General features: G+C 39.7%; 1 protein-coding gene across 3 annotated transcripts in view; it reads right to left on the reverse strand.

The window, feature by feature from the left end:
- Positions 1–20803, reverse strand: part of PRKAR2B (protein kinase cAMP-dependent type II regulatory subunit beta) — an 89822-nt gene that overhangs the window by 6150 nt on the left and 62869 nt on the right. For all 3 annotated transcript variants that reach the window (XM_065049036.1, XM_065049038.1, XM_065049037.1), the window contains 4 exons: positions 17737–17789; positions 16526–16609; positions 3007–3113; positions 708–861 (listed from right to left, as the gene is read on the reverse strand). In XM_065049036.1, the coding sequence (XP_064905108.1) occupies positions 708–861; positions 3007–3113; positions 16526–16609; positions 17737–17789 (398 nt within the window). The remainder of the gene's footprint in view (positions 1–707; positions 862–3006; positions 3114–16525; positions 16610–17736; positions 17790–20803) is intronic.

Below are 20803 nucleotides of genomic sequence, written 5' to 3' on the forward strand. Positions count from 1 at the left end.
TGGAAAAACTACATATACGCAGGTTTCTTCTCTCAGCTTCACACGACTGTCTGCTGGTGACAGACAAGAGGTGAAATGCTGTGCAAGCCTTTGTGGCCACAGGTGGGACTTGTTAGCCAATCCAGCCCAATCCAATTTAAAGCCATTCTTGTAGCATCCTAAACTCTGCCACGATCCCCAAAGTCATATGGATTGAGATGGTGAAAAAAACGTATGTTTCGCTTCAACAGGAAAATGCTATATTTGGATCAGTCATTAGATTGATACACACATCTTGAAGAAGACGGCTCTCCCAGTTTTATTCTTTTAGTAGACTGTATTACTGTTGTCAAGGATCCAGGCAGTATAACTGATAAATAACCTCATATTTTAATTTTACTCTAGAACTAAAGGCATTTGCTATCAAGATGTGGGAAAACATTTTATATAAGTGTCTAAGTAATTGCCAAGTGGTTTGCAATTTGGGAAATCATTATTAAAATAGAATAAAACAAAATTATTTTTTTTAAACTCCATGTCTTCTAAAGCCTTAGGTTTACTTCTGCAGATTCTGGGAGAAGACAGTATTGTGTTGGGAATTCTCAAAAGTTTAAAAATTGAACTTTCCAAACTTATAATTCATTTTTTTTAATGCTGATATAGCATACCAGCAGAATTATATAAAATAACTAAAATAAAGAATATCTTAAAACAAGTATTTCACTTACCAAACCCCAGATGGCACCAGGAGAGGTAGCTATAATTGTAGCTGCTCTAGGTGTATTGTACATTAAGGCCAACTCACCAAAACTTCCTCGGTTATCATAGGTTCCAACACACCTCCCAACACCATCACATTTTACATAAATATCATATGTACCTCTGTTAATAAAATACATAAAAATTCAGTGAGGGGAACCCATTCCTGGTCTTTGCTAAGCAGCTTCTCACTATATCTTTTTTTATAGCATGAATTCCAAAGATAAAGCATTTGAAATATACATTCGCTTGTTTAAATTATATTAAACACCTTGTGGAGACATCTCAATCATTTTCATAAATAATAAAAGTAGTTCCTTTTTAAAGGGAAGGATAGGATTATTAGTTTTTACATTAGTGCACTTTAAAGATAGACTGGATTCACACTGATGTATTGATAACCAGCACTTATTAAAAATTAAGATCTAACTTAGAATCTGTTTCTTAATTTCATTTTAAACACACTAAATACAAATGTAACAAATCTTTGCAAAATTTGCTATGATATGATCGCTGAAATAATAATACAAGTTATTTAACATTTAAAATATTGTAAAGTAGTAATGTATAATGTAAGAAATAGAGGAGATGCAGGAAACAGAAGGAATGTATACGAAAAGCAACACAGGATCATGAAATAAAGATATGTATTTCTCTAATATATTCTGGATTTCTTCTCCCCATCATTAAATTAGTAACTTCTTTTTTCTTTGGGAATGCAGTAAAATCTGGTATCTTGTAAAAAATGGCACAGCCATCCCCATTGATGCTGAGCCATCACTTTGTTCAGCGCTGAATATTTGCATGGTACATGTTGATAAATCATGTGAATGCAAAAATCTGTACAATATTTCATTTATAAGGGAGCTGGAGGTGATTCACTGCAACTAAAAACTGCAAGGCTGACAAAACACTGTGTAGTCCCTACAGCTTTTTGGATAAGAGGTGACAAACTGTAACCTCACAAAGCTGAAAAACATTAACTCTTCAGTGAAGAATCCTGGCAGACTTTCATGGTCTTCTGACTAAATACTTCAGTTGGAAGTGGCCTACAATGATCATCTAGTCCAACTGCTTGACCACTTCAGGACCAAAAGTTAAAACATGTTATTAAGGGCATTGTCCAAATGCCTCTTAAACACTGACAGGCCTGGGGCACCAACCACCTCTCTAGGAAGCCTGTTTCAGGGTTTGACCACCCTCTCAGTACAGAAATGCTTCCTCATGTCCAGTTTAGACCTCCCCTGGTAGAGCTTTGAGCCACAGCCATGTGTCCTCTCACTGGGCACCAGGGAGAAGAGCTCAGCAGCTCCCTCCCACAGCCCCTCCTCAGGAAGCTGTAGAGAGCAATGGGGTCACCCCTCAGCCAACTGTTCTCCAAACCAGACAAACCCAGAGTCCTCAGCCGCTCCTCACAGGACATTCCTTCCAGCCCTGTCACCAGCTCTGTTGTCCTCCTCTGGGCACATTCAAGGACCTGAACATCCTTCTTATATTGTGCGGCCCAGAACTGCTCGCAGTACTCCAGGTGAGGCTGCACCACTGCTGAATACAGCCAGATAATCACCTCTTTTGACTGGCTGGTTATATTGATCTTTGCAATTTCTTCTAGAGTTTTAGCATAAAATTCCTTTCAAACGTTCTCAGAAATCACTGTGTTAGCCTAAAACTAAAGGTACAAATAAGAAAAGGCGTTTTGGGACAGCCTGGCTGGAGCCTGTGCCAACAGACTAGTGAAAAATGCCAAAGTAAATGCTCTTTCTAACTCAACTGATTCAACAGTAATCAATATCCAGGATTTTACTTAGTTACATGCTTTTTCCAGTACAGATCTGCAAATGAGAGTAGTGATTTAGCTGCTCAAGGTCTAATAATATTAATGTGAATGGGAACATCTACAGAGAGTACTGAAATGCAGTAATATTTCAAATTTCGAGCTGTAAAACTTTTCCCATTGTGTTTTATGTTGGATCTCTTTCCATGTAAAACCAAAACAAAATAAAGAATAAGCAGATAAACCCAACCAAAGAGCCTTTGGATCTAGCAATACATAAAGAGGACAGGGACATATTTTCACATGAAAAATCTGTCTCCTTTCAAAAACCACCCTCTGTAGCTGTGCCAGAGCTGTACTGGTTCACGTGTGTTCTTGTTTCTTTCTCCCATGCAAACCTATGTAGGAGTTAAATACAAGCACATAGAGAAATAACTTTTTCTCAGTAGACTTTTGCATAATACTTTGTGCTATGGTAAGACACAGCGATTCACCTATCAATGACGTAGAAGTTGTCACCGTCATCCCCTTGATCAATGACATGTTCCCCTCCTTCAACCAGCTTTTCAAACATCGCATCCAACACCTGAGACATCTGTTCCTATTTAAAAGAACACAGACAAAGACGAGAAATTATCATCTGTTTTTAAAAATTTTACTCTTCAAATCAACATTTCAGCCTCCCAAATATGCAGATAAAGCTTAGAGACATAAAAATGTTTGTGCTAAAGGAATGTGTGGATCAATCAGAAAGACAGTTTATTTAGCATTCAGGGTTAGTTTTTTCCTCTTCCAGCTTCCTTTCTTATCCCTAACAATAACATAGACCTTGTCTGCAATATAAATTTCTCATGAGCATCCAAAGGTAGAACTTCACCCTTTACAATTGCGTAACATGATACAGTTAAAAGAAAAAACTGTATCCCGTATTGCAAAAAATACAATTACCTGGTTTTGTTGTTAGAAATATTTTACAGAATTTAAAGTTTCAAAATGATTGTGAAGTATTTTGGACATCTAGACTATAAAATGCCTGCAAAATGTTGAGATGGATGTAATTATAAAGATATACAACACTCTGGTTGAGTAAGGAAATACTGGACTCCTTTGGAAGTAGGAACTTACACACGGTAATAAAACTACTTTGTTAATTTGAATGGAGCACAAATGTTTAGAGAGAGAAATGTTAACAGACTAATAAAATGTCAAGATCTGAATTATGACTGTCTAATAACAAAAACAAATCACTAATTACATAATCTGTCTTGTTTGGTGTAAGTCTGCTAAAACATTACTATTGACGTAAAAAAAAACGGATTATTTATATGAATCCTAAAAAGTTAACTTAATAATTCAAATTCTATTTTCAGTTTGTCCAGCAATATGTCTAAAATTCTGACAATCAACACAAAATTATCCTCCATTTTTTAAAACTTATTAAGTATGTATCATACTTAACAAACAGTTCTAGTGAAAACCAGGTAAAGAGAAGCCTGTGGATTTAGATCCCCGCACATTTTACAGCTGTTCAATTTACAGCATTTCCAGCCACTGAAGGATGGCATTGGCTGTTCTAAACAAGACCAGTGTAAGCCAGCCCTGTAGAGTCCTTCTGCAGCCCACGGGCAGCCCATAACCACACCACAAAGCTCAGAATCCTCCTCTAGAGATCCTCTTTTTTCCCTCTGATGGTAGAGGTCCACTATAACTCACAGTTAAGTGTTTAATTTTTACACAGATAAAATTAGGTGGAATGAATTCCATCCTTAATCTGTTGAATTTCTTCACATACTCAAAGCTTTTAGAAATATCAGCACTACCCTGTTACCAGAACCTTTTTAAAAAAGGGAAGCTAAGTACAATTTTACTTCACAGAGTTCATTGTGTGTGGGCACAAATAACAGCGGAATGGCAGCATCCATGCTCAGTACAGCTGATCATGGTGAAATACAGCAGGACATCATGCAGCCTGCACAGGCCAGCACGGAACCACTTAACTATGGTTCTATTTAGTAATGTTTTTAGTATAGACAGGTACATATTTGCAAAAAGAAGGATCATTTCATCAGCTCAGTAAATGGGTTATAGTTCATTTTGGAGAAAAAGTCTCTGTGTGCTATCGGGAGAGGCTGAGAATTATGTACAAAAACTTTCATGTTTAAATTCATATATTACCTCAGTCTTTCAGTTTTCCCTATGTAAACTAAAAAGAACTCCTACAGAATCTGCAAAACTGACATAGTATCAATCGATTATCTAAAGCACTTGAAGCAGCACGTTCCCCTCCACTTGGCTTTGCATCTGAACTGGCAAAGTGGCTCCACAACCAGGGCCCTTGGCTGCTGTTGGAAGAGAAATAAGAACACGGAGGATGCTCCACGCTTACGGGAGGGCAGAGGGTACGCGTTGTCCTCTAAATGCAAGCAACGCACAGAAAATGGGTTATATAGGCCCTGATCCCTGGAAACGAAAATAATCCCAAGACATATGGAAAAAAAGATAAATCTATTTTTCTTAAGGATAATGCACTCTATGGATATAAAGAACCATATCTAAAGTTTAAATTGTTTCAAATTCAATTGTTTATATGTTTATTTACATACTCTGATTAATACATGCAGTGGAATTTTTTTCATTCTAAACTGTGAAGCAGGCAAATGCTTCAAAAAAGGAACATTTTATAGAAAATTATGGGAACCTTGGGTTGCCATGAAAGCACACTTTCACCATCATCCTTTGTGACAGAGAAAATATTTTAACTGCCTTAAAAGCGAGGAGGCTGAATGGGAAATCACGTTTTCTGAAAGACACGTTCACAATACAAACTAAATCATGTATCAAGATCTTCTTTTTATAAAGGTATTTCCTTGCTTTAAATTGTAGTTACTGCATTTCTCTCAAAAAGTCTTTCTAACACTTGGACTTGAATGACAGAGCGTGATTTCACAAAATAATTTACTAGACAAGTGAATAAACAGGCCATAGTTACAGCCATCATCACTCTCTCAATCACCCTTGCTTTCAAATGTGAATTTAACTGCTGGGAAGCAGGAGTGTAAAGGAGTGTTAGCTCCCTTACCAGCAGCAGCCAGCATGATACAATCTTTCATTTCACCTAAAGCGGAGATTATGTGGTTTTCTTCCCTCTCTTATTTAGATCAAGATGGTACCTACCCTTTTATACCAACTTAAATTAATTGTGCTTGTAAAGTTCTTTTGCATGTTTACATCAGTCAGAATCAGGGTCTGCAACTCACCTGCACAGTATAGTCTGGGCTGGTTTGCTCTTGGTGCAATTGTCAGCACAGCTGGTACAGCTTTGTCTTGTGCCAACTATCACTCCTCCTGGCAAACCTTGGTCAGGGTTTGGAGGAATGTTTGAGCCAGGGCTTCTTCCCAGTAGAGATAAATCCACCCTGGTTAGTTGCTTGGTTTGGTGGAGTTAGGAGAGGAAGGTGCAAGAGAGTTTAGCTGTATGTACATATGTCATACTGCACTGCACGGCCTCAGGGACAGAGAATGTCCTCTCATGTAGTTTGTTGTTACCAATTACTGAACTGAATAAAGGTGACAAGACTGGAAAATTTAAGAATAATCTACTGCAGTCAGTCAGACTGCCTTTGGGCATCCTTCTTAATTTTCTGACAAACAAAATCTGTATTTCTAGTCTTGCACACTGTTTCCGGTTTCCCTTCAAACTCCCGTCTGCACAAACTATACCTCAACTGCAACGTCTCTGCCGGTTCGTCCTCTTTGCTGTGCTCCTGCGAGCGAGCTCTCCTCAGCAGCCGTTACCCAGATGCTCTTCGGCAAAACTTCACTGGGGGCCCCATGTTCTCTGACAGTCATCTTGTGAGTAAATACTCTAAACGCTATACCTGTGGCAAAAAATATTTGTCCCTTCTTCCCCTTTATCCCATGGCAGCCACATGAACCTCTTAGCGTAGAAGCAGAAGTGTAATGTCAAAAAATCCCTCTGGTAGTTATAATGGTGGCTATGAACAGCATAACACCTAAGCAGAGAATCACTCTGAGTTAGGAAATGTTTTATTGTGACTAAAGAGAAACTGAGATACCAGGTGCCTTTAAGACTCTAGGCCTGTGGTGGTACCCATGCAAAAGTAAGGTGTGTGCAAGCCTGAGGTATTGCCATGTCATATCTGAAACATACAAAATTGTGTGCACATTTACGGTCAGTTACAAGCAAAAGACATGACAGAAGATTCAGAAGAACAAAGCCCCAAACATTAATAATAACTTTACCAAGGACATCCCCCTGGAACAGGGTCTGATTCCATCCTTCTTGCCAGGTCAAGTGAAAAACTGCAAATAATCACTCAGAGCTGTCCTAACATACACTTCGTATCACATGAGTACTATCCTCCAGATGTATGTTGCATTACTTGAAAAAATATGTTAGCCTCAATTTATTTCAAGGCAACAAAACAAACACGGCAATTACATCTCAAGACAATTCCTTGGTAAAAAAAAATCAGTTAGACAATGGGCAGTGACTATAATTTAAACTGTATTTTATTTAGTATATATTTCACACAGATTAAAAATCCAGACACTCATATGTCCTTGCAAGAGAGTTTTTGATTCGTTCAGAAGAGCTGGCAGACCACGACACATCCTTCCCAAATGCCAGTGGCTCTTTTAACTGCCAGGCTACCAAGTGATTTGCTACCACTGTGCCAGGTACATGTTTCTTAATATCACTCTATCGATTTCCTGTGACACATTTTGTAAAGGTAAAAGAACAAAGCTCTCCATACTAAACTCAACCTTTCTTAAACAACGAGGCTTCTAAGAAGCATCAATGTTTGAATTGCTGATATAAACATTTGCTGTCTGACACAGTGCTATCCATTCTGAATCAATGAAGGCACTAGAGATAAAACAGAAAGTAGGACACAATCATCAATGGAAGCTGAGACAATGACAAATGTTAAAAGTAACTTCTGAAATGTATCTTTCCCCACTGTTTAAGGGAAGGTATTCAGGAGATAGAAGGCACAACTCCTTTTCTACAATTAAAAGGATGTGGGTTTTGACAGCAAACCAAGACAATCTTAATCTGGTATTTGACAGGAGCTGGTAAACTCCAGCTATGAAGCTGGATGCAGTGAGTCCCCAAGCTATGGGATGCTATGTTGGGACTATATGTGCTCTGGAATACCCCTAAAATAAGGATGAGTGTGCTGTTGGTGTGCTCCCTGGTAGACAGTAAATCTCAGTTAATTTCCCTTTTAGATCCAAAACAACCTGCACAATCTAAACAGGCATGAGATTGCCTTGCACTTCAGTACAATAGTAGCAAGAAGACTTGCCTATCTCATGTGACTTGTGAAAATTATCATGTTCTGAGACACAACCATAAGGCTATCCTATGAACAAAGTGAATCCACACTTCTTCTATTGCCTCTGAGTTCATAAACCACTTTATTCTTTATTCCTACAGCCATTTTACTAAAATGAGCCAAAGTTAAAACAGCATCCTATTGGCCACCTTATCATCACCTTAAGCCATACGAAATATCAACAAATTAATGCTCAGCATGATATTAAGAAGGTAATGCAGCAGACAGAATACCAGAATAGGAAGGAAAAAAAAAAAGAGAGAGAGAGTGAAAGGGAGAAAGTTAGTAAAACATAGGCAGGGAAACCATGGAAAGAAAAGGAGTTCTTAATTAACAAGTAAGGACCTTGGAGAGGAAGAGTAAATGACAGAATTAATGTTTACAGCTCTCCAAAGTTGTTTTTCAGAACAAAGCCAGGTAAATATACTCCCCTGCAACTGTGATATCAATGTTAGCAGCACTATTAATCCAATTCAAAATATTTAGCTCCCTTGTGTTCTATCCACTTTTAAACTAATCAAAAGGCATTTATTTCTTCACTATCAAAGAATCTAATTTGTGTTTAGAAGTATAATCAATATTTTTCAAGGGATAATATTTTCCTTGAGAATATACCTTAACATATAACTGTGTGGGGGAAGGTTAATTCTGCCTCTCAAATATCACACACATGCCCATCAGTCTGGCTCAGTAACACTTTTCATATTTTTCATATTTTGTAACTAGCCTTCTAAGAAAGTTGCCTCATTCTTTTTAGCAGTTTGCTAAAAAAGAGCAGAAATAATCCAGAGTTGCATATAGTTTCCAAAATTCTTAAACGAAAGATGAAGGCACCTTATGTTGGGCAGTTCCTTTGCAGGGTATAATCAATAACTGATAATAGAATCAAAGAATCATTTAGATTGGAAAAGGCCTTTAAGATCATCAAGTCCAACCATAAACCTGACACTGCCAAGTCCACCTCTAAACCATGTCCCTAAGAACCTCATCTAAATGCCTTTTAAACACCTCCAGGGATGGTGACTCAACCACCCTGGTCAGCCTGTTCCAATGCCTGACAACCCTTTTTGTGAAGAAATTGTTCCTAATATCCAATCTGAACCTCCCCTGGCGCAACTTGAGGTCATTTTATCTCGTCCTATTGCTTGTTACTTGGGAGACCAACACTCACCTCACTACACCCTCCTTTCAGGTAGTTGTAGACAGTGATAAGGTCTCCCCTCAGCCTCCTGTTCTCCAGGCTGAACAGCCCCAGGTCCCTCAGCTGCTCCTCATCACACTTGTGCTCCAGGCCCCTCACCAGCTTCACTGTCCTTCTCTGCACTCTCTCCAGAACCACAACGTCTTTTTGATCATGAGGGGCCCAAAACTGACCCCAGGATTCGTGGTGTGGCCTCAGCAGTGCCCAGTACAGTGGAACAATCATTTCTCTAGTCCTGCTGGCCACACTAGTGCTGATACAATAGGCAAGGTGGAGAGAATCCCTGTTTGCTAGATCTGGTGTAAGTATTAATTTTGCCCTAGGAAAAAAACAGACTAAGCACAGTTCTAATTGTTTGGGAACCTATTAGTTTGCAAAGAGTTTTGTCCCATCTAAGAGAGTATTTATGTGTTCAGGCATCCTAGGCTCACTCATATATATATGTGTGTGTGTGTGTGTGTGTGTGTGTGTGTGTCTTGCCATTAATTGCTTCAACAGCTGTAGTTCTAATTCTTCATCAAAATTTTAAAGACTGTAAGAGCATTATGAGAATATTCTGGTAGTAACACTTTTAAAGGAATGCTTTGGCCTAAAGTATAAGTTTGCTATTCATAAAACACAGTTGCATTATGCTTGCTTTCATCTTCCTTCAAGTTAATCAATTCTAATTGATTAATCAATATTGGTGCTTTCTTATAATAATTCTCCAGGTGCATGAGTGGCAATACGCCCAGAAATTGTTCTTGCATATTTGTGAAGAATATGTATAATTTATTACCTTTTAGAAAAGGGTCAAGACCTATTTGAAATATTCTCTACAGCATTAGCAGGGCAAAGGTCTCCAAAATAAAATTTCCCTGAATGAGGACAGATGACCTAACACTGCTTGTGAATTTTTGCAAAAGGATTCAAACTTTAAGTGTAAGGCTGCAGCACAGCTTTGATGGTACCAGTCCCTTGAGCCAGCCCCATTACTCTGATAATAGGTTCATCAGTTTTTTAACTACTGGCCTATGGACCGCAACAGTCAACCCCAATACCCTGTTGTTCATCATCCCCAGCGAAGTTTCCTCTTAAAAGACAAAACCAAAATAATAACTTCTCTGAACTACATTGTAAAAAGGAAGTGTAGAAAGCTATGTTGGCCACTAGATGAGCTACTGCTGCTATTCATGCCAGTGACAGAACAGCCATTTGTCTGAACAAATTCTAGTAACAGCAGCTTTGGGTTTATACTCAGTAATAGCCCAAGGCATCTCATCATCATCTTGTTTTCTCTTTGCTGGCTTATACAAAGTGGAAGCGGAGGGAAAAGAGGACGTGCAGCTTCTGATTCCACTGCCAGTGGATGATTTGTGGGTGCATCCAGAGCAAGTGGCCTGGCACACCATGGCAGTCCTGGGAGGACAAAAGTAATACTAGGATCTCTGGCAATGGCGTAGCAAGCAACCAAAGAACAATAAATAATACTGTGGTCTAATAGGAAGAGGTTTTTCTGGAAAGAAGAACAGGAAGAGGTGCCTTAGAAGAGGAATGGGTTAATCTAGCATAGTTTAGGTTAATAGTGTGGGGAAAGGAGAAAAAAACATTTGAATGTACCTTTCTCTCTTCTAATTCACTCATCCACACATTTCTGCTCCTGGAATTTCTCTTGACTCTTTCCTGAAATGGTCCTTAAAAAAGCAGCCAAAGAGCTCTGCAAAAACCTCTCTCCCTCACCTTGTTGCACATACACATTTCAATCCATATTCTTGTCTTCAAGTAATTTTTACAATACTGTTACACACTAGATAAAACTGATATTTAGTGACAGGAACACGATGGAAGTGAATAAGTCCCCTGAAAAGTGAAAAGAATGCTAACACATCCATTCTTTAAAAGTACTTTTTGTTTAAGTGAGTTAACTCAGGAGTTCCTTGCTCTACTGACTTTAGTTGACCAGTCACATCCTTATCAATCCACAAAGTTAAGGAAAGTTTCAAGAAAATTCAAGTAACTTCACAGACTTTAAGGAATTTAGAACAGCTGGGCTTTAAAACATAGCATGCTGCTCAAGGAATTACACCATAGCTGATGTTCCTTTATACTATACTATATTTTCAATCAAAGACCATATGTGAAATATTGATATTTATAGACACTTCTCCATAAGTTTACCTATCTGATATTCAGACACTGCTATCAGGTAAATGCAGGCGAGACTGTTGTGTGTGTTTAGAAAGTCCTACGTTGTCTTGAAGTCTGAAGGTTATCTTTTTCTCCTCTCTCTCATTTCGTCTCAAAGTAAAATGGTTCTGCTGTTCTTTACTTTTATTTGAAGGCTCTTGTCTGTTCAGATGGACTCTTTAATTAAAATACTGAGCAGTACTGTAAGTCATCTCCTAACTACTGCAACTATTCCTTCTGCTTTAATGATACCCTTAGGTTATCCTTCCATTCAAATTAAAATACAGCGTGTCAGGGTGGGATAAAATTTTAGGAAAGGGTGGACTCTGTTCAGTATCAATGCTGTAAGACATGTTGTTATATTGTATTCCACAGTGGTGCCCTTTCTAGGAACCGTGATTGACACCTTGCTAAAAGGCCATCAGGGAAAAGCCATTGAGCACTTTACATTGTCTCTTGCCCTCTAACTCACTGATCTCTGAAACAATGTTTTTCATATGCAGAACTGTAGCAGAAAGAGGCTGAAGTTCAATGCAAGAAAAAAAACAACAGTGGGAGCGGGAGACACTATCCATACAGGGCTTGACTTCTGTTCCAGAGACTTTAGCTTTGGCAGCTGAAGATACAATCGCCCTCCAAGATGGAGGCTTTTTGGTAATACACCAGAGAGTGAACTGCAGCAGCTGGTACTACGTGTGCTCGTGCTGGTTGGAGAGGCAGAGGTGAGGAAGACAGCTGGGACAGGAACATCTAAATCACTGCAATGACAGCGGCAGAGCTCCTGAGTCACTGCCTCGCACCAGAACAAGGAGGAGTGGGAGAAGTCCCCTGGGGACTCCAGTTCTCAGCTCCACAGAAGAAGCAAGCCAGACTGAAGAAGGCTACATTTTAATCTCCTTGCTATCTTCAGAACTCAGTAGCTTTCCAATGCCTTTTATGACGAAAAATGAAAACTCCTTTACAAAAATTATCTTATTCAACTTTCTAGTACACTGTCTGTGGAAGGTTTAAAGCGGAAGGTTTAAAGCAGAAGGAAGTGTTCTTAATCTACTGGACATCCCGAGCAAAGGGCAATAAACAAGACTTGGGAGATCCCAGGAGTGGATTTCAAGGCTTTGGATTGCAGAGCTCCACAGGGGGAGGACTCCGCTAAGAAGTCTTCTGCTAAAGACCTGTAACAGACAGTGGGAACTATTAGCAATTACAAATAACTGATTCAGAAGTAGAAAAGGAGCTCAAAACATCAAGGGACTAAGGTATTGAAACAGCAGCACAGTCCAAAGGCCATCTCTACTAACAGGGGAAGAGATCCCTCAATATTCCCCAGAACAGTTATATCAAGTGCCCACACCAGAACAGTTTAATGCTCTACATCTACAGAACATTACTATATAGCTGACGCAAAGCCAATAGATCTGTGCCCCGCAGACCAAGTGGCTGATGACTACTATTAGAAAACGAAGGTCAAATAAAGTATATCCCCCCGGATCAGCAAGACTGGTAAACTGGTAACAACGGACAAGGATAAGGTTGAGGTACTCAACAACTTCTTTGCCTCAGTCTTCACAGGCAAGCTCTCTTCCCACATGTCTCAAGTGAAAATGAACTGCAAGACAACGACAGGAGGAGCAAAGTCCCTCCCACTGTGAGGATCAGGTTCATGACTACTTAAGGAACCTGAACCTACATAAGTCTATGGGACCTGATGCGATGCATCGCAGAGTCCTGAGGGAATTGGGTGATGTAGTTGCCAAGCCACTCTCCATGATATTTGAGAAGTTGTGGTAGTCAGGTTAAGTCCCTTGTGACTGGAAAAAGGGAAACATCACACCCATTTTTAAAAAAGGTAGAAAGGAGGATCCTGGGAACTACTGACCTGTCAGCCTCCCCTCTGTGCCTGGGAAGATCATGGAACAGATCCTCCTAGAGGCTGTGATAAGGGACATGGAGGACAGGGAGGTGATAAGAGACAGCCAGCACAGTGTCACCAAGGGCAAATCCTGCCTGACCAACCTAGTGACCTTCTACAATGGAGCAACTACATCAGTGGACAAAGGAAGGCTATGGATGGTGTCTATCTGGACTTCTGTAAAGCCTTAGACACCGTCCCCCACAACATCCTTCTCTCTAAATTGGAGAGATACGGATTTGATTGGTGGACTGTTTGGTGGATGAGGAACTGGCTGGATGGTCACAGCCAGAGAGTAATGGTCAATGGCACAATGTCTGGATGGACACCGGTAACAAGTGGTGTCCCTCAGGAGTTCATACTGAGACCAGTACTGTTTAATATCTTCATCAGTGACACAGACAGTGCGACTGAGTGCACCCTCAGCAAGTTTGCAGATGACACCAAGCTGAGTGGTGCAGCTGACACACTTGAGGGACAGGATGCCATTCAGAGGGACCTGGATAAGCTCAAGAACTGGGCCCATGCAAATCTCATGAGGCTCAACAAGGCCAAAGCAAGGTCCTGCACCTGGGTCAGGGCAACCCCCAGTATCAATACAGGCTGGGTGATGAAGGGATTGAGAGCAGCCCTGCAGAGAAGGACTTGGGGCTGCTGGTGGATGAGAGATTGGACATGAGCCGGCAATGTGTGCTTGCAGCCCAGAGAGCCAATTGTATCCTGGAATGCATCAAAAGGAGCGTGGCCAGCAGGTCCAGGGAAGTGATTCTGCCCCTCTGCTCTGCTCTGGTGAGACCCCACCTGTAGTACTGCATCTTGGAGACCTTAGTACAGGAAAGACATGGACCTGTTGGAGAGGATCCAGAGGAGGGCCACAAAAATGATCAGAGGGCTGGAGAACCTCTCATATGAGGACTTTCAGTACTTAAAAGAGGCCTACAAGAAAGATGAGGACAGACTTTTTAGAAGGGCCTGTTATGACAGGACAAGGGTTAATGGTTTTAAACTGAAAGAGGGATGATTCAGGCTTGACACGAGGAAGAAATTTTTTACAGTTAGGGTGATAAAATACTGGCCCAGGTTGCCCAAAGAGGTGGTAGATGCCCCCATCCCTGGAGACATCCCAGGCCGGGCTGGACGGGGCTCTGAGCAACGTGATGTAGTTGAAGATGTCCCTGCTCATGGCAGAGGGGTTGGACTAGGTGACCTTTAAAGGTCTCTTCCAAGTCAAACTATTCTATGATTTAGACAGAAGATCTTGTTCTCACTGGAAGAGAAAGCACATCTCATCCAGAGGATTGATACTATAAGCAGATACCACCAAGAAACTGCATAAAGCCAGAATCAGGAAAGCAGTAGCTCAGTGTTAACGTAACTGCAGATTCTAGGAGCACATGATAATCCATTGTCACAGGGCTCATAAGAGAGAAATGTTTAGAGACTAATCAAGAGGGGTCCTCCAAAATGCCACTGGCGGGCTAATGTAACGATGATCTGGCCAAGTGCAAGCCAGGACACAGCAACAATAAGGAATATATACAATAAAGCAATTTCACATGCGGAGCAGATGCCCACAAACTACTATACCTCTGAAGATATGCAGCAAAATAATTCAGGAGTGGAAGGGGCAAATGTTTGGGTGACTTGAGCTTCAACAAGTATAGTGGAACAGCTAATCAACTACCCATTAAACAGACAGCACGAGGGCATTAGTTAGGAAATCATCTGTGTCAGGATCCCTAGTGTCCCAAGAATGCAGACATATTGGCACCTAAGTGAGACTTTTGATGCCCTCCTATAGCTCTAACTGCAGCGTTCTACAAAGCTGGGTGTCTGTGGTTCACTGCTCCTCAGGGCCTCCCTGGGAACAGCCTGTGTGCTGACAAAAGCAGGAGTGAGAAACCTGCAGCACGAATTAGTGTGCATTCTCTGTAACAGCACCTGACTTCCAGACAGAGCTGCAGGCTGGTCGTCCTACTGGCTCCCTCTTGAATAAAATTTAAAACTTTCTGTTCTCATGCTTAAAACTCTACATACTTATTTCCCTTTCCCCATGCTCCCTGCCCTGACAGCACCAAATCATTTCTCCTGAGAAAGCACTTGGTGTGCTGCAAGTCAGCCCATCCTCAGTGTGGATGTGTTGACTGATACACTCACTTTTTCCCTTAAAGAGCCCAGTGCTTTTTTGAAGCATTGTCACCTTTCTCTGATCCAGATCATTCATTCACTGCATTTCAGCTTTCTTAAAAGCCCATAATTGTTTTTATAGGCAACAGACAGAAATTATCTGCACAGAAGAAAATTGTCTGTGGCATTTTTACAGTATCTGTATTAAGCTGAAATAATAACGTAAACACCTCACTATTGCTGTTCTCTTACTCTCTATTAGATAATTTGCTGTTCAATTACATGTATAGCTAAGCTGTGGCTTTTAGGAGTAATTTTAGGTATTGATGGAGCACTCAGCACCCTTTTGGATGAAAAAAAAATGAACGACCTAAGTGTTCCAGTTAGCTGATGAGTTTATATACTTCAATGTAAAGCAAGAAGATTAAAAATAAGAAAATACAATACTTGACAACCATACTAATGTATACATGTATATCATTCATTGTGGTGAACAAAAGGCTCTCTATATATGACATATCAGTTATCGAAATGGCATTTCTGGTGTTTGTGAAGTGGTCAAAAAAGCTCACATGTTGTAGGAAAATAAGGAATTAGGATTTTAGGCCTATATCAGCGTTATAAGCTGTGCTGCTAAGGCTGAAAGTCTCAGCTTGTTCCCTGTATAGTCCTTACCCAGAACCATGAGCGTGGTTACCTTATGCTTGCTTTGTACCCTTAGTTAAGACATTGATAAATGTTATTCTTAGGTTTGCTGATTTCCGTGCTAGACTGATGAACTATGGATAACAAATGAGACAGGCAGAACTTCCAAAGAAGCTAGCCCTGCCACCCGATGACCTGTCGTTCTGTACTTGCCAAGAAGGAAGAAGTGGAACCCGCAGACCACTGGGACGGAAGGAACCCGAGGATATTGACAGTGATAGATATCGACAGTGATAGACAGTGATAAATTTTGCTTAGTTGCATAATACCTGTTAGAACCCTATATAATGACTAGTTATACTGCTGTATGATTGTCACTCTCTGAGGAGGTGACCCAACGCTGCTGTTCCTGCAAATCTTCTACAATAAATACTGCTCAGGGTAACCCACAAGAGTTCGAGTCTCTATCCAGCGCCACCTACTACCTTTTTCATCACATAAGAACTTACAACAGTCAAATCTGTAAACTTCTGTTCAAAAGTTCAAGAGAGTTAATTCTTAGCAGCACTGCTAAACGTTGTTCATTAACAAGAATCTCTTACCGGATCTAGGTTCTTAAAAAGAAGAATGTCCTTGCACGCCTCCTGCAGTCTGTTTCTTTGATCATCTGTTTTAGGGTGAATAATCTGAGGGGTATAATAGAAAAACCTTTAAAGTGGTTATCACATGGCAGCACTAGCTGAAGGACTGAGCTAATTCAGCTAAGCATTTTACACAATATTTTGGCCATGCTTCATAACGCTTTCATTTCAAAACCTTCAGAATTTGAATGAACACTCATTGATAACATTATATCGCCATAGTGTTAGCAAACGAAGAACTGCTGTATTTAAGCTAACATGATCTTTACATTTGTAGAAACCAGTTCATTTCTGAAAGCCATTCTGGATACCTTGATCTGAACTATTGCTGCATAAACTATTGCTCCACTACTCTATAATCAAATTTGGAGCATGCATGTTTTACAAAAAGCATCACTGTTATATTTAGTCCTTTGCCATGAATACTTCCCAAAGACTATCTATGTTAAATCTATATTAGAAGTTCCACAAAATAAACAATAAACTTGGCACTATCCAAGTGAGCCAGAGATTTACTAAATTACCAGTGTCTGCTTAATGGATCAATCAAGTTGCTCCTTCAACACAACCTGGTATGCCAGGTTTCAAAGCTGTGATACTGCAGGATAACCTTTTTGAAAGTTTTACAAGCTAGAAATTAGGTAGAATATAAACATTTAAATTTGTTGTAAAAGTCATACTTATGCCATTTCATATTAAAAGCTAAGTAAATGCCTTTAAAAGGGTGACATAAGTAACATAAGTAAATATAGTTCATTAGTTATTGCACTGTACATCTGAAAATCTTAGTGATTTTATAATTTACTTCTTTTTCTGCCTTATGAAAAATACTAGAATATTGAGGAAACCACTTTGAGATTATGAGGACATCAAGTAAGTACTTTTAGGAGCAGGCGCTCTCTGGGCAAATATAATTGCACAGAAATTTTTCCTTAACAGACCATATATCAAAGGTGTGGTAATTTTGAATAATACTCCCATCAGGTCCTACAGAGGTGACTATTACAGAGAATGTGTAAATGTTCCTTTAGCATGACAACCCAAAAGGTTATTAAAGTACATTATAATAAGGATGCTTTTAGAAAGGAATGGTAATGCTGGTTACATTTTCCTTCCTAAACTGGATGCCTGAGAACTGAAAAAATAAGTATTTGACTCCAAGTATTAAATACCCTAGATTCTGCGTCGTCCTCTTCCTCATCAGGATTGTAAGCTTCTGCACACACTGAAATAAAAGAAATATAATCTTAATTCAAAGTACAATAACGTTTCACGAAATTTACACAACAGAAATGCATTGTGTGGCACAGTAATAATACACAGTAATGTAACACACTCAATAGAGAACCACAGAAGATACTGCTGACAGGGTCCATAGCAGGTCATCTCCAAAATGAGGGTGAAACAAGGCTACGCTTGTATAATTTTGGACAATTTTCTGTATTTTAAAGGACCTCTAATATAGTTATAAATTTCTCACCTAACCTGTTCTAAATGATCTTATCTTACTTTTTTTTTCCTCCTGATGGCTAAACATTCTTTCTTGTTAGAATTTAAGTTTTCCAAGCTGGAGGCAGAAATCCTTCATCTGTGTAAGTTCAAGGTGATCTGGGGGTTGTTGGTGGTTTTTTGGCATTTTTTGTTGTTGTTTTGGTTGCGGGTTTTTTGGTTGTTTTTGTTCGGTTTGATTTGTGGGTTTTGGTGTGGTTTTGTTTTGTTTTTTTCTTTGGTTGGGTATTCTTTTGTTTTTCATACTGGAAAACTTTTCTCTCCTACCTGTATTTTACTTTTTAAGGTAAATAATACTGGTTCTTCATTTTTTTCCATACAAGTCATGTTTTTCAGCTCTCTAACTATCCCCATTGCCATTCTCTGAAGTCCCTCCAATTAGCCCTATCTTTATTGACATGTGATGCTTAAAACTGGACCCAGTATTTGAGCGAAGTACTGAGTACAATAGATGAATTATTCCACACATTTTGCAAGCTATGTGTCTTTTTCATCCATCCACACCTTTTTCTAACAGCTTATGTTTACTCATGTAATCTTAATGACTTCTGTATCATTTTCAAAACCCACTGGTCACCCAGCTGTCCTGTGTCCTGTATAGGGCTATTCTGCCCAAGTGTAGCATTATGCACTTGCACCTATTAAATATTAATGTTGCCTTTTTCCCAAAGCCATTCCTCCAACGTGTCAAGATCATTTTCAATTCTAATCCTGTTCTCCAGCATCCTTCCAATCCACTCTCCATTGTGTGACAACTGCAAATTTAATAAGCATATTCTCTAATACATAATCCAGATTATTACTAAAAGAACACAACAATCTCTACAATAAACTCTTGTGGAAAACACACACGGCAGTGAAATAGCAGTAGCTGCTTGGAGGTTACCTTATCCAACCAGTTTTGCAGCTGTATCCCACACATCTTACTGCTTGATGTTCCCGAGCTTGTTGATCGGGGAGTTTTGAGAGACAGCACTCAAAACTTTCTTAAAATGAAAATATAGGACATCTGCTCCTTTTCTTTTATCCACAAATTTTAATCTCTTGTTATCAGGTATTCGGTAGTTCCAACAAACACATGCTAGTTACTGTTTGTTGCTTTCCTCCAGGTACTTACAAAACGTTTGAATATTTGTCTGTAATTTCCGTAGGAACAAAAATGATTTGTAAATCTGTGATAGGCCTCTTCCATCCACAGCTCTGCCACTATTTTAAGGCTTTTCTACTTTTCTGTTTTTTCACACTCTCTCGTTTTTCTCCTTCAGATTCTCAATGGTAAATGCTAACAGGGCTGAGACTGATTTAGCCAGTTCTTCCCGTTTCCAAGTATAGCGTGGCTCAGGCACAGCTAACCAGGGAACACCTAACACGTTAAGTACTCTCTGATGTGTCCTTTATCTATTCTAGGCTGATTTTTCCATATGCTCTTACTACCACTAGTGAAGACTGACGTGCTTCTGTTAAGCAGCAGAGCAACACTTTCGTGGAACGTGCTCTCACCAGAAATACACTCCCAGAACAATTTCTGTTACTCTTCATGTTCATTCTCATACACAGCCTTTTCTTGTTCACATTTTTTGGCCTTGGTTTCTTTGATTTACAGCCCTCCCTTCTGCTATTCTTTTGCACTTGTTCTGAATAATCCAACCTAGTTTTAATTTCCTACTTGCTTCCTTCTTGTACTTGATATAAATAAGATGCTTATGTTTTAGACAGATTTATTTTCCTATTCTTTTTGTCCTTCTCCTGTGCTGCCTCAATTTGCATTTTTTCTCTTTAAGGAAAAAACAATTCCTTTAACAACTTTCCTCCAGACTCCTTACCAAAGAGATTATGCCCACAGTCCTCTCATACCCCTTGAAACCTGTTGTTCTGATTCTTTTACGCAGCCTCTTTCCCCTCCAAAATCTGTAAGCTCTATCATGCCAGGGTTCTTACTCAAGCTGCCTTTTCTCTCCCTATTCTTGAACAGTTTCTCCCTTAGAGTTGGTATCAAATAGAATACCTTCCCCTTCAGTTGCATTTCCCATCATCTCAAAATTTGGTCCTAAGCGCATTGCAAAACATGTTGGGCAGTTGGTATTCTCCTTTATTGGGGGAGTGGACTAGATGATCTTTGAGGTCCCTTCCAATCCCTAACATTCTGTGATTCTGTGATTTCCAACAGATGACTGATTGATTGAAATCTTCCATCATCACCATCCCCTGTACTCTGCCAATAAAAATCCCCACCTACCTGATCTGTTTGGTGGTCTGTGCAATGCCTGTGTAACGATGGAGCCCACAAGTTCTTACCCTTTAGTATTACTTACAGAGCACCAGAGTGTCCAATCCCTCCTACAATGGGGTCACAGCACAAGTGTCTGAACCCAATACACAACAGAAAAATCCTCGTCCTCCTCCAGGTCCTCCCACCGTGTCTTTGCCATGCTGGTTCAGTCACAATGTCACTCATGGATTAAGATTTCAGGTCCTCTTGTTTATTCCCCACATTTCCTATGTTATTATACAAACAAACTCTAAAGTAGTGACCAGCTAGACCCATTAATGTCCTCATTATCCAACCCAATTAAGATGATTTAATGGCAAAACATATAATTGCACATATTATGCAGAGTCTCAAAGAAGTCTTGGTCCTCACCACATGAGGCACCTGGAAAACACTAAAATGTCAACTTCATAAAACTTGGTATCTTCAAAAAAGAGAAATTTAATAGAAGTCCCTCTGGA

Source organism: Columba livia, chromosome 1 (assembly GCF_036013475.1).
Source record: "Columba livia isolate bColLiv1 breed racing homer chromosome 1, bColLiv1.pat.W.v2, whole genome shotgun sequence".
NCBI lineage: Eukaryota > Metazoa > Chordata > Aves > Columbiformes > Columbidae > Columba > Columba livia.